Source organism: Mesoplodon mirus, assembly GCF_964341445.2.
Source record: "Mesoplodon mirus genome assembly, chromosome: 9".
Lineage (NCBI taxonomy): Eukaryota > Metazoa > Chordata > Mammalia > Artiodactyla > Ziphiidae > Mesoplodon > Mesoplodon mirus.
The window spans coordinates 28,518,458-28,531,918 of record NC_138985.1 but is presented as its reverse complement, the minus strand read 5'-3'; the positions used below and the strand labels follow the sequence as shown (position 1 = coordinate 28,531,918).

The 13,461-nt window shown below is 38.9% G+C and overlaps 1 protein-coding gene across 3 annotated transcripts in view; it reads right to left on the bottom strand.

The window, feature by feature from the left end:
* HECW1 (HECT, C2 and WW domain containing E3 ubiquitin protein ligase 1) overlaps positions 1 to 13,461 on the bottom strand; it is a gene marked incomplete at both ends in the record, with an annotated part of 618,153 nt that overhangs the window by 60,427 nt on the left and 544,265 nt on the right. For all 3 annotated transcript variants that reach the window (XM_082632477.1, XM_082632476.1, XM_082632478.1), the window contains 3 exons: positions 294 to 390; positions 1,313 to 1,418; positions 9,825 to 9,959. In XM_082632477.1, the coding sequence (XP_082488603.1) occupies positions 294 to 390; positions 1,313 to 1,418; positions 9,825 to 9,959 (338 nt within the window). The remainder of the gene's footprint in view (positions 1 to 293; positions 391 to 1,312; positions 1,419 to 9,824; positions 9,960 to 13,461) is intronic.

The window sequence follows — 13,461 nt, the reverse complement described above, 5'->3', positions numbered from 1 at the left end:
ATAATTTTTTGATGAAAACTATTTTGCTCCCTTTCCATGCTTCTCTCCAAATCAATGGAAATCATTTTAGCATCATAAGAATAATAGGTAACCTGGCATGATAACTATCTCTGATTGCAACACTTTAGAGAACATTAGAAACCCCTGGATCCTTCATTTTAAATATTCAGGCTATAATTTAAATGCATGAATAAAACACATCTTAAGTGTCTGCCCTCTCTCCACAGAGGCTGCCCCACCTGGAAAACCAGCAGGAGAGACCTGTAGGTAGAGGGTGGTAGACAGGCCCCTACCTGAGTGTGTGGTTTCTCGCCAAACTTGGCTGACGCTCTTGCAGCATTTCAAAAATGTTTGGCTGGCGAAGAAAAGCCACAATCTTGTCATTATATGCTGAAACAGACAAAAGCACAAGTTGTGGTTGAGTCTTCAGCCCAGAGATAATTTTGCTCATGATTGGAAAATGGCAGCTAGATACCAGGATTTAATGGAGGAGTTGAAAAGGCAGGGAGCAAACTCATCAAAAAATGTAAGCTCTTGAGGGTTTTTTCTGTGACATAATGGTATGATTATTTTTAAAAGATCAAACCCAAAGTGAACCAGATCTAAGTTAATTATCTTTACTATTCTAGGAACTTAACTGGGTGTTAACTCATCCCCTGGTGAACAGATGGAGAATAAAATAGATCTTCCATGAGGGGAGTACTACTCTGTTCTTTCTGACTTCTCTTGTCATTTTGCCATAGTTATTATGGCAAAAGATTCTTTATGAGTTCAAAGAAATCCTTTTCTGAGCACTTGCACTTATGACTTTGGCCATCCACTGATTTCCCAATAGTGATAATGAAAACATCCAAATCCATTTAGACTCTCTCACCTCATTTCCCTTGATACAAGTGGCATGTGTTTTGGAAAGAGGTAGCTGAGGTTAGGAATGGAGACTGTGCCAGTTTATCCCCAGACATGCATGGGAAGAGAGGTCTAAATTAAAAAGTGCATCTAAAAGCAACAAAATCCGTCACCTCATTTAAACTATGCTCTCCTGGGACCCAGCTAACAAATCACTGAATGGAATAAACAAGGTGGGGGGAATGACGGTCTGGAAGAGAGGGGAGGGAAGAGAGGCAAGGGGAGAGAGAAGGACAAAGTGAGGAGGAAGGGAGAGGGAAAAGGGGCAAGCAGGGGATGGGAACAAAGGGTAGGGGAGTGGACTATACCATAAGAGCGGAAAAAGAAAACACAGAGCCCTGAATATTAAAGGAGTCACGATAAGAAACACAAGGCTATCCAGGGGTTCACAAAGCGTGATACATACCCAGTGGCAGTGACTCATGTTGATGTTGGCTTCGAATAGCAGCTACTAGGCTGTGTCCTGGCCTGGCCAGTAAAGAGGCTCCTCTGTTTCTAGAGACTTCTGAGGCCTAATTGCAAAATAAAATTGTTAGCGTTAGAAATCTCACCCATTTCAGATGATCTTTGGAAACTAATTTTTCAAAACGAGGGGTAAAAAGGCCCTGACATCACCTAAATGAAAGAAGCAATGAAGTTATAATCCTCAAAGTGATGGAAAATAAGCAAGTTAAAAAAATGACTCAGTAGAATGGTCATTAATACATTAATACACTGAATAGACTAAGAAATATTTCTCATCAGAAATATGTTAAAGAGATGTAAATAAATTCTACATGAATATTATTGGTAAGGTAGGTTTATGACCTTCATCTCTAAGAAGCAGCACTGAACTTCATAACTGAATGTGGAATGGGCTCATTTTCTTAAATAGTGTTTATTACACTCAAATGGCATTTCTTTGTTTAGTGCCTGTTCTTCCGTCCACTGTGCTGGCTACTCTTCACATAGTATCTCATATCCTCACAAAATTCAGCAAGATAAGCATTATTCACTCCCATTTACAAATGGGGAATCTGAGGATCAGAGAAAATTAAGTCTTTCCAAAACTTTCAACTGTAAGAGATAGAACCAGGATACTTACTGATGACTGACAGCAAAGAATTTTTTTACTTCCACATACTACTAACCTGCATCCAATATCTTGGTTTGGGTTGGACATTCTGACATAACTTCATGGAATATGGAATTTGCTTAGCTTAAAACTGATATTTGTGATGATTAACTTTAATTTAGCTTGATTTAAAATTTACATAAATTCCCTAGGTTCTAGAGCATGACAGTGAATTTCTACCATGATTCCATACATATTTTGCTCTTTAAAGGACCCTCACAGGGTAAGCTATTTAAACCAAGGCACCCCACTGGAGATTTTCCACATTGGAGTACATTCACCAGATATACGGGGTTTGGTGTAGATTATGACTCATTCTATGATATTTGGCAAAGTAGCCAAAATAGGCTTTAAAATATTTAAGAATTTTGAAGATGATATTGTAAGATACTCTTAAAGGGCCCAAACATCCAGACAGAAAAAGGAAAGAAAATTCTGAGACCAGAATTCACTCACACAGAATTCAGGAGAGGTGATGAGCTCCTATGCTCCAAACCCCAGAAAGGCCCAGGTCAGTCTCAAAGTGGTCACTTAAGACTAGGCCACATGTGATATTGCAGATGACAAAGTAGGGCAGATTACTTAGGGTTTCCTAATTACAGAAATGGTAATTGCTGGTTTTCCTTTAGGCCCTACTTTCATGTCTCACACAGACAAGAATAACATCTTTCGTATGAGATGTGCTACCAGTTGGCTATCTGTATGTGGCAGTCTTTGAACTGCTCTTCTGGAATTAGTAGGGATACAGATCCATCCTTTTCCTCTCCAGATCCTTCTCTTTGCCCATGGCTCACTTGAGGGACAAGGGAATAGATTTTGTGCCACTCTGGGTGACTTCTCACTTTGATGCCATTAGCACCCAGCTCTGTTCAGTGGGTGTAGCCAGCCACTGAGATTTAGATGCCAGTGCTTCTATAACAGCACTTTCTGGTTATATGGTTATAACACAAAGTGATGAAAGAAAGGTTTGCTGATGGCTTACATGCAATAGTGAGTCTCATATTTCTTTTTTCTCCATGAATTAATAAATACATAAAGGCTTTCCGGGACTGAAATATCTCTTTTCCTTCAAGGGAATTGTGTCAGTCCGCCTTAATGTGTGTTTAAAATATTTTTTGATGCTGTAAAGACAGGAATCTCAAAAACCACTCAGTTGAAGATTATCCAAGTGATGAATTACAGAGAGAAATTGGGGAAGCAGATAGATTTGAGAGTGGAACTCAAGAAGGCTTGGCTGTGCACTGAACCTGGGTGATGCCTGCAGTCACACCCCGAGCAAAAGTGGCTAATTGTCAGTAGTTGCCTGGAAATAAGGCTTTGAAACAGGAAGAGGCTCACTTCTCTTCCTGGGGGGACATAGGGAATTCAGGTGTTGCAGATATGCCTTAGGGAAAACTGGTGCCTACTTCTGAGGTCACCTACTTACTGGCAAAACTAAGCCAGATTGAAAGACTTCAGAAACAGAGGAAGGTCAGCTACTTTGAAGGCAGGTGACTGGCTGAGGGATATGCCATGAGTGAGATGGAGGAAACAACACAGGGTAGAGCTGGGGTTTGTGGGGTCCCCGAGCCATGGAAGCATCGGCCAAGAATAGAGGAGGTGATTGTAAACTGGTATTGGATGGCTTACAGGCGAGAGAACCTGAGAATGGGAGGGCTGAATAGAAACGTGCTTCTCCAACCAGGGGCCAGGAATTTACAGGGATGGAGAAGCTAAAGAAGGCTCTAATATTCTAAGATTGGGTAGAACTTGGTATGTACTAGGATCTTTGTGGCCCGGAAGTGGTACTAAATGCTCCATTTTGAGGGATGTCTGACATCAACTGAGTGACTGATTCGGATCTCACTGCAAACATGATGCTAACATTTGCTTTCCTAACTACTGAAAATACCTAGAAGAATGGAGTTTCTATTTAAAACCAAGATGATATGACTCACTGAATTCCCTAGAATTTGACACTTTTTGTCTTACTGGGGTTTCCAGGCAGGGCTGTGTGTGTGGGTGAGAGGGTGAGAGAGAGACAGAGAGAAGAGAGCCCCATGTGACTACTTTTAAAATTTCTTTCCCTTTTGATGTTGAGATAGCTTTAATCATAATTGCAAATGTGCAAACTTCAAACATTTAGCTCTCCAGACAACACAAAATAGATATGCTCAGAAAATAGTTTTCAGTGACTGGTAAACAAGCTTCTCTTCTGTGTTGTAATTTGGAATTGTAAATTGGTGGCTTTAAAAAAAATCTGTGATTGAAAATTGTAGGTTTTAGACTGAATTTGGGTTAATAATCAGCTAATGCTCTCTTGAAAACACTGGAGACTGGATAATAAAAAATAGCAAGTTCAGAGGAAAAGCCCAAGTGATGAATCTACGTTCATCTCTAGATTCCTTTTGTACTCTAAAAATGGATCATTAACAAAGTTTGGAAAGAAAAGAGAGATCTATGTTTGAGTTTTTCAACATCTTTATAATAGCGAAAAGTGGGTGATAAACATAATGCCCAGAGAAAGGCTTGAGTTAAATTATGGCAGATCCATATGATAAAGTATAGCAGAATTTTAATGGCATAGCAACTATCTACAATGTACTATAATGGTAAAGGAAGATACAGAACCATAGACAGTATGATTCAATTTTTTACTTCTATGTTCACCAGGAATTATCTCCAGATGGGGGACTGTACCTGCCTTTTAACTTCTTTTCCATCTGTGCTTGTATTTTCTACACTCACTATACACCGTTTATAATTCAAAAGTGAATTTTCACAGGTGTCTGAATTTTACAAACTTCCAAACAAACCTGTAATCAAGTATAGGTTACATGGAATCAAGAGGAAAATGACCGATTTTAAAACACAGTGCAAAAGTTACCCTCCCCAAAGGCCAGCTTCCTGCATGATGGCCTCTGTCATCAGAGCTGATGGAATGACTTTTGTCATAAGAGCAGCTCACTGCAAAGAATGACTCACACTGACTTCTGCTTTGAGAGTGAAAAGTCAATTTCCTTTCCTGCCAGACTCCTGCCCTTTCCTTGAGGCAATTACTGTTAAGCATTTTTATATGTACCCTTCCAGATATTTTCTATCACTAATGATTTTCTAACCTGACCAAGATAAGGGGGTGAAAGAAATTAACATTATGTGTTCTGTTATCCTTCCTTATTAATGTTAATTTATACTGCAAACTGCAGTATAAACAAGACAAAATTTGACCTTCCGTGATTTCCTTACTGATAGAGAGATGGGATCCAATATTTATGGCCTTATGTGTTCCTTCCATCTATCTATGTCCAATTCCATTTGGACACTATGGAAGAAACCAAGCCTGTTTTGTTGGTACTTAAATATATTACACACAGATGTGCCACTGTATTAAAATGCATGTTAGGGCTTCCCTGGTGGCGCAGTGGTTGAGAGTCCGCCTGCCGATGCGGGGGACACGGGTTTGTGCCCTGGTCCGGGAAGATCCCACATGCCGCGGAGCGGTTGGGCCTGTGAGCCATGACCGCTGAGCCTGTGCGTCCGGAGCCTGTGCTCCGCAATGGGAGAGGCCACAGCAGTGAGAGGCCCGCGTACCGCAAAAAAAAAAAAAAAAAAAAAAAAAAAAATGCATGTTAAAGTGTCAAATAATGATCTTTTTATCCATAAAATCATATATTCCTGACAACTGCTTTCAGAAAACGGCCTGAACAATTTTCAGGTGAGGTAAAGGCTAATTCAAAAGATGTTGAGCAGTGTCTCTATTAATAATTTATTGTTGGGGTTTTGAGGGGAATTGTTACCATTTAGGATCTTGAATATAGAAGCTGATTTTTTTTTTGGCCTCGCCGCACGGCATGTCGGGGTCCTAGTTCCCCGACCAGGGATCGAGCCCACGGCCCCCTGCAGTGGAAGTGCTGAGTCCCAACCACTGGACCTCCAGGGAAGTCCCTAGACACTGATTTTAATTCCATCCTTAAATGCAATGGATAAAACAGATCAACCCCTGGGCAACACTCAAAAAATGGCTCACAAAGGTGAACAGAAGAAAAAACTGGTTCCTAAAGCTGAGGTCTAAGAAACATCTATAGTGAATTCCCCATTGCCCATGAGAGGTGACACAGAAAAATCACAGATTATGGAAATAGTTCACTGATATTCCTGAGTCTCATATGTCCGTCTGCTTAGCTGTCATTTCTAATCGCCTTTCGTGTTGTTTCCATACTCATCATCAACTTACCTAAAGGCACACCTACCAGCCTCCCCACCTGGCTTTCCTGCTCATCTTACCTGTGAGCTGTTTTTGGGACTGTGAATCAAGCTTCACAGACTCTAAGAACCACAGAGCTGGAAGGGACTTTAGTGGCCATCCAGTCCCCTTGTCTCCAAATGCAGATGGGGAAACTGAGGCCCCGGAAAGGGAAGGAAGGCTCAGTGACACAGAGCACCTCTGCGGAGAAGCCACAGCTGGGACTCCCATTTGCTAACCCAAGTCCCAGGCACCCCTTCTCCACACCCCTCGACTTCCCTGAGGTTTTGCTGTCTCTTTGTCACCCCATCTTAGGGCCTCATCACCTTCTACCCGGTCTGGGGCAGTGGCCTCTCATGGTCTTTCTCTCTCAAATCTCTCTGTGCCACAATTCTGCCTCTTCTTGGCCATCACTGTCTTCTTTAAAAATATGAGTTTACGCTGGACTGGGAGTTGGGAAATCTGGACTTTGGTCCTGAACTCCCTGGTTGACTTGAGTTCTTGATATTTCAGTGTACTTGACTGTGAAATACAATTCTTAACTGGAGTGGAATTACCATCTAGGAGAGTTTGGAGATGCTCAGGGCTATTTTGTTTTGTTTTTGTTGTCATAGTAACTGGTGAGGCGGGGACATTCCTGAAATTTAATGGATGGGACCAGGAGAAAAGATCCTGCAATGGCAAGGGATGCTTCCACGCATCCGAGAACTGCCATCCCAAATTGCCAACAGTCTTCTCTTTTGGAGAAGCAATGGGTGAACTGATCTCTAAAAGCCCATTTTTACATATAAATCATCATATTCTTCTTCTCAAATTCAATCAATGGACTCAAAAAATTCCCAGCTCTTCCATGTGGCATTCAAAGCTTTCCAAAATCCAAGACAAAAACCAAGTGGAAACTTACTATTCTGGTCACAGTGAACTATTTATTCCTTGTCTTTCTACAGACCTTTCTCAATCCCACCTCGGCACCGATGCTTGTGCTGTGCTCTCTGTGGGGCTGTCCTTCCTCCGCCTTTGTACTTAGCTAGGTTTTACCGATTTTTCTAGGTCTAGGTCAAGTACCTTCTTTTAAAAGATACTTTTCCTTGGCCTCTTTTGAACTTCTGGGGCATTTGTCCTAACCTAAGTCCCAGGTTGGGACTCTCTTGGCACTCAATCGTATTCTAATTTCTCCTGTTACTTAACTCTGCGTGTGTTTTTGGCCTGGCTTCAAATATAGAATACAAATCTCTCCAGGACAGGGATCGTATCTCATACATCTTTGCATTTCACAGTGCTCATAGCAGGCCATGCACTTAATCAATGTTTGTGGCATAGCAAACACAATTAACATTTCTGCCACACCCCTCTCTCTATTTTTATACCCAGGTCCTCCTGACTCCTCAGTCCCTAGGCTGTGCATTCTCACAGTAGGAGGAACCAGGTATTTGTTTTCACAGAGGCTGGGTCTCTGTTTTCTCTGGTGCGCTGCCTCTGGGTCAGATATCCTCTGCCTCCCAGCTTCTCTCTTGGCTGCTTTTCTTGGTTTTCCCTTGTGTCAGTGAAAAGCTACCAGCAGAGAGAGGTTGGGCAGAGGGATGCAGGGGTTTAAAAACCTGATGGACAGTCAGTTGGAGATTGAATGAATTAGGAAGCATCCAGATGGCTGACGCACACTGACACCCTTTTGCCATTATGTGTTAGTCTTTCTTGGCTTGATGCAGATGGCACTTTGTTATTAATATTGATATTCAATGTGACTGTGTTTGGGCTAGTCAATCACATCAAATAAATGTTTTGGAACAAGTAATGCAAGTGATGCTCACGATCTTAATCTTGTTCTTTCAACAGGAAGGCTCTAATATTTACATTTTCAGGTTAATTTCATATATGTGTAACAGATCTATGTGTTTAGGGTTTGCATTGAGTGACTGACTTTTTAAAAAAATTAACCGTGGTGAATCTGTCTGCGGTACTGAGCTTCTTTTATCTTATGCAGTTACTCTATGTTAACACTGAAATTACCTTAATAATATTAAAGAGCTTGGACATTTTAAATACATAAAAATAGCATATTTCAAGTTGATGCAGAATTTTGAATTTATCCGTTATCATATCAAGACAATACATCTTGAAATTTCTGATGTGTTATAAAAGGGAGGGGGACTATACGTGTTGAGCTGAGAAGTGGAGGCCTGGCTTTCTGTAGCCTGTGAACATGTCTGCTGCTGAGTGCCTGGTATCTGAAGGGTCCTGAAACCCACAAAACCCTTGGGGAGGTATAATACTCCCTCTCTGCATGGTCACATACATATTTTACGTATATGCAGAGTTAACATGCATTCAGTAGCATCCTAAAACAATGATATTTAAGATGACTCCATGAAAGAAAAATTCAATTTATCACACTGGCCTTAAACCATGAGTACCCTTGGTTGGAAATAGTTATGTTTCTCAATGTATACAGATGAGTCCCCCGAAAAACCAGTAAAGATTTTCTTTTTGTACACTAAGCTTTCATTAAAACAACAAGCTCTTCCCTTGAGAAGAGCTTTGTTTCCTATACAACTTTCTTCATTTTTTAACCTCATGGTAATCTAACTCTACAAGCTGCTTCATGGGAAATAGTTTTCAGAGCCCACATCTCCTGAGATTCTGGTGGTTTGTATGAAAAGAAGGTGTAGCTACTTAGGAAATGTCAGTGAGGACATAAAGGGATTTGCTTATATTAATATCAAGAGCTGATTAGCAACAGAAGAGAGCTATGTTTTGAGTTTTGGTTTGAGAAAAGAGAACAGGAAAGGGTATGGGATATAGAAACAGGAATTAAGAAAGGCAAGGAACCTGATGTTTAAGAAAGGGGGCAGCCTTTTAAGTTGTTACATAATATTGAGCAGCGTTCCCTGAGCTATAGGAAAAGAATCTGAAAAAGAATAGATACATGTATATGTATAACTGAATCACTTTGCTATACACCTGAAACTAACACAACATGGTTAATCAACTATATTCCATATAAAATAAAAAGTTTAAAAAAAAAGAAAGAAAGGGGGCAGCCTTTCACAGCCCAGCAGAAGGTAATCATGTCAAGTGAAAGAAAATATAAATCAGGGAAGAGCAGATGGTAGGGTGGGAACAGAGTATTCATGTGGCCCAGTTGATTCCCCCAGTTTTCAGTCCACGAATGCATTAGTGAAGTCTTTTCCAGGATCCAGGGAGAGGTAGAAGTTTAAAAGCAGTCATATGCTGCCTAGCACTTCCACGGTCTTTTAAGAATTTACACGTGACCAGTGGGCCCGAGGAAGCACCTCTCCAGTCATACGTGTAGGGATGTCTTGACACTGCATTTTCAGTCTCCTTTAAACTAGATCGATTTTTCAGTAGTGTGATTGTGTAGGACAAAAGGGAAGGCAGAAGGAAGGCAATTTGAAGATGGGTCTAGGGCACAAAGTGGGTGCCCCGAGTCATCATCCACTCTTCTAAAGAGCATACGGATATGGCTCAGCTCCTGGAGGAACAGACAACCCTAGATCCTGGCTCTACCAGGAGAGGCAGAGTCTATGGTCCTGTGAATGGTGGGGCAGGGGGAGAGGGGGTTACCTCTCCAGCGCTGTAACTTCGGAGTCTCTGGAGGTGCTGTCGATGTGTCAGGTGGTTGGGAAGACGACCGTTCTGAAGAGGGATTCGGGGGTCAATGAAAGTGGTAGCTCGACTGTTGTGGTCCACGAAGAAAGACTATGGACAGACCAGGAAAGAACACATGCATGAGAACCAGCCAAATGAAGCCAGTGATACCTGGGAGTGCTCCAGGGCTCAGTCATCATGTTTACGTGTGTCCCTCCTTTTCATCTACTCAAAACTAGATGGAAGATGCCTCTGCTTCTGCTTGCTCAGCAGTTCAAAGAAGCAACGTCAGTGGCTGATAATCACTTTACACGGTGGAGTCACAGAACAGTGAGCATAGCACCTTACCTATCACAGAAAATAAGAGAAATAGAGCCTTTCATGGATAAAAATCATTCTAGTAATTAATCATTTGTAGAGCATTTTGTTTATTTATTTTTTAAATAAATGCTCTTTTTTTTGATTATATGATTAGCATAGTCTCACGGAGAAAAAAACTTGAAAAGGATAAAAACGTGGGAAGAAGGTAGCTAAAACCATCCCAAATATTACAGTCTAAAGGTAATCACCGAAATATTTTGGTGAATGTTTTCCATTTTTTTCTCTTCCTATGCAAATATACAAATATATACATACCTTCCCACATCAGCACCTACAATGTTGTAAGATTTTTTCACCTATTATTTTATGAGCATTTTCCTATGTTATTAAGTATTCTTTTAACACAGAATTTTATTGATTATATGGTGTTCAGTTTGATGAATGCATAATAATTAATTTCAGTACCCTCTATCCTTGGACACTTGACTTTTTACTGTTTTATAATAATGCTTCAATAAACACTCTTGTGTACAAATCTTTGTGGCACATCTGATCAGTGTATAAGTTCCAATATGTGACAAAAGTCATTCTTTAAAACTAAAATTAGTTACCTTTCACAAAAGAGAAAATTAATACTTATTTTTTTCTTTTACAAAACCTTCTGTACCAGAAAATAATCTTTCAAATACTCTCTTCTGAGCAAAGTGTAATATTTGGCAACAATATCTTTGCCTTAAATGACCTCAACCAGTGCTTGTTTTAGACATGTTCAGGTGTCATCTGACAGAAGTAGGCCAAGAAATATTACACAGATTTAGAAATTATTCTTAGGGAATATGAGCTTATGATTTAAAGTATTGTAAACAAGACTCATTGTAAACGAATCTTTTCAAAAGCTCTATAAAATGTCATACAGGAAGTGGGTTTCATTAGGGAGATCAAAAATATTCACAGATACTAATCATGTGAATTAGTATCTGTGCCTGGTAATAAAATTTCCCAGAACAGCTTCTCACAGAGAGCCAAAAAAGAGGTGTATGTCCAACAACGCAGAGGGGACTGAAATGATGTCCCCTGAAACACTGTGTTAGATGCTCAAAAAATGATGCCAGTGATATAAAAAAATACAAGAATCTGAATAAGGATGAAATGTGAGTGGGAAAAAACCCAACATTTATCAACATGTTTACATGAGATTTTAAACATGCAAGTATAAGCTAAATTAATGTATAGTAAAAGGAGATATTATTCAACTATATGTCAAAGTTTATACATTAAAGTTAAATGGGTTCCTTATATATATGTATATGTGGTAATTTTTTAGTATAAATTTCTAAAAGTTAATTACTGGGTTAAAAGTTAGGATAACATTTATGTTTATTGATCCATATTAACAAACTACCTTCACAAGAGCCGTACAGATTTGTCATCTTACCAAAAGTCCATGAACCCTTTTCACGGACTTTGCCAGTGCTGAGTGTTGGAAAGAACTCTTAGAAATGTTGAATGGTAAATAATGATGAGTTATAAGGGAAGCCAAACATTTTCTCCTAAGTTTATTGGTCAATTTCTTCATTGGAGTGTTGTCTACTTTGCCTTTTCCCTTTTTTGTTGTTAGGATGTTAAGGTTTTCTTTAATTTAAACGTGCTTACTCATGTGCCTTCAAACTGCTTTTGATTTTCATTGGCTTTGTTTTCTAATACACAGGATTTTTTAGGTTCCTATGTATACAAATCTCTCAATTATTTCTCTCTAGCTAGAGGTCAGTTAAATGCTTAATTATATTTTTCTAGCTTTATTTTTGGTGGGTTAATCGTTTCTGGAAACTTGTTTTGGTATGATGTGAAGTTGTAATTGGATTTTTTTCTCCAAGGGCTTATTTTTCTAAATCACCCATTCCCTATTGTTTCATTAAATATAAATTCTTATAAATACCATGGTGTGTTTCAGGAATATTTTATCTGTTCCAATGGTCTGTGGGAGTTTCACTGTTCCAATTATTAATGTCTGTAGGGCAAGTTTCCTCTCATTATTTATCTTTTCCAAAATTTTCTTAGGTATTCTTGCCTGTTTATTTCACTTTTCCAGATGAACTGATATTAATTTCCAAAATAGTTTTAACTGGCAAATAATGATAATTTTGTCTCCTTTTTCACAAGGGCTCTTTTATCTTTTGCCTCCTTTTTTTGTAATACATGCGAGAACTTCCAAAACAATGTTAAATAAGATACGGCCGCTGCAATCTTCTTGTTCTGTATTTTGATAGGAAAACTTACTAGGGTCCAATTGTAAAACAGGATGTGGTTCATTATATTAAGGGAGCCTTTATTTTGTCATGAAGACACATTTACTTTCCTACTTTCCTAAGACTTTTATTTTTAAAACATAAATGTGTATTTCATTTTTATCAAGTACTTTTCTAGTATTTCTTAAAATGATCAACTGAAATTCCTCCTATAAACTATTGGTTAAAATACTAGAGATAATAGATTTACTAGTAGTAAATGACCCTTATATCTTTGGGAGAAAACGTATTTAATTGTGGTGGGTCATTCTTTTAATATACTGTCAAATTCAACTTCATTTTAATTTTTTTGTTTTTAATTTGTCTCAAAAGCATTTATTTATTTTTATTTTTTGTTATGCTAATTATAGTCTTCACCAAATAGAGTATAAACTTCTATCTGCTAGGACAGTGTTTTACTTATCTCTAAACTGCTCATGCTGTAGCACTGTATTATGTATAATACATAACTCAACAATTTGTGAGCACAATTCATGAATGCAAGACATGAGAACTTTGATTTCAACAACTTCATTTTTAAATATGAGCTTTTTGGAACTCAAGTGAATTTTGTGTATAGTTTTTTAAAAAATTCAGATTTCCCTAGTTTTACTAGTACTCATCTGTGTACGTTTAGTTTTATACAATTTAATCATGTTCATGTATCCACCACCACAGTCAAGATACTGAACAGTTCAATCACTATAAGGACCCTTCATGGGGCCCTTTCCAATTACACTTACCTCCCTTCCTTATTCCTCTACCCTGTTCCATCCTTGACCCCTAGCCAATAACTGTTCTCCATTTCTGTATTTTTGTCACTTCAAGAATGCTATAAAAATGGAATCATACAGTATGTAACCTTTTGAGATTGACTTTTTTCACTCAATATAATTTCCGTGAGATTCATCCAAGTTGTTACATGTATCAGCAGCTCATTCTTTTTTTTTTCATTGCTGATTACTTTCTATGGTATGGATGTACTAAATTTGTGGCAACAGTTTTTG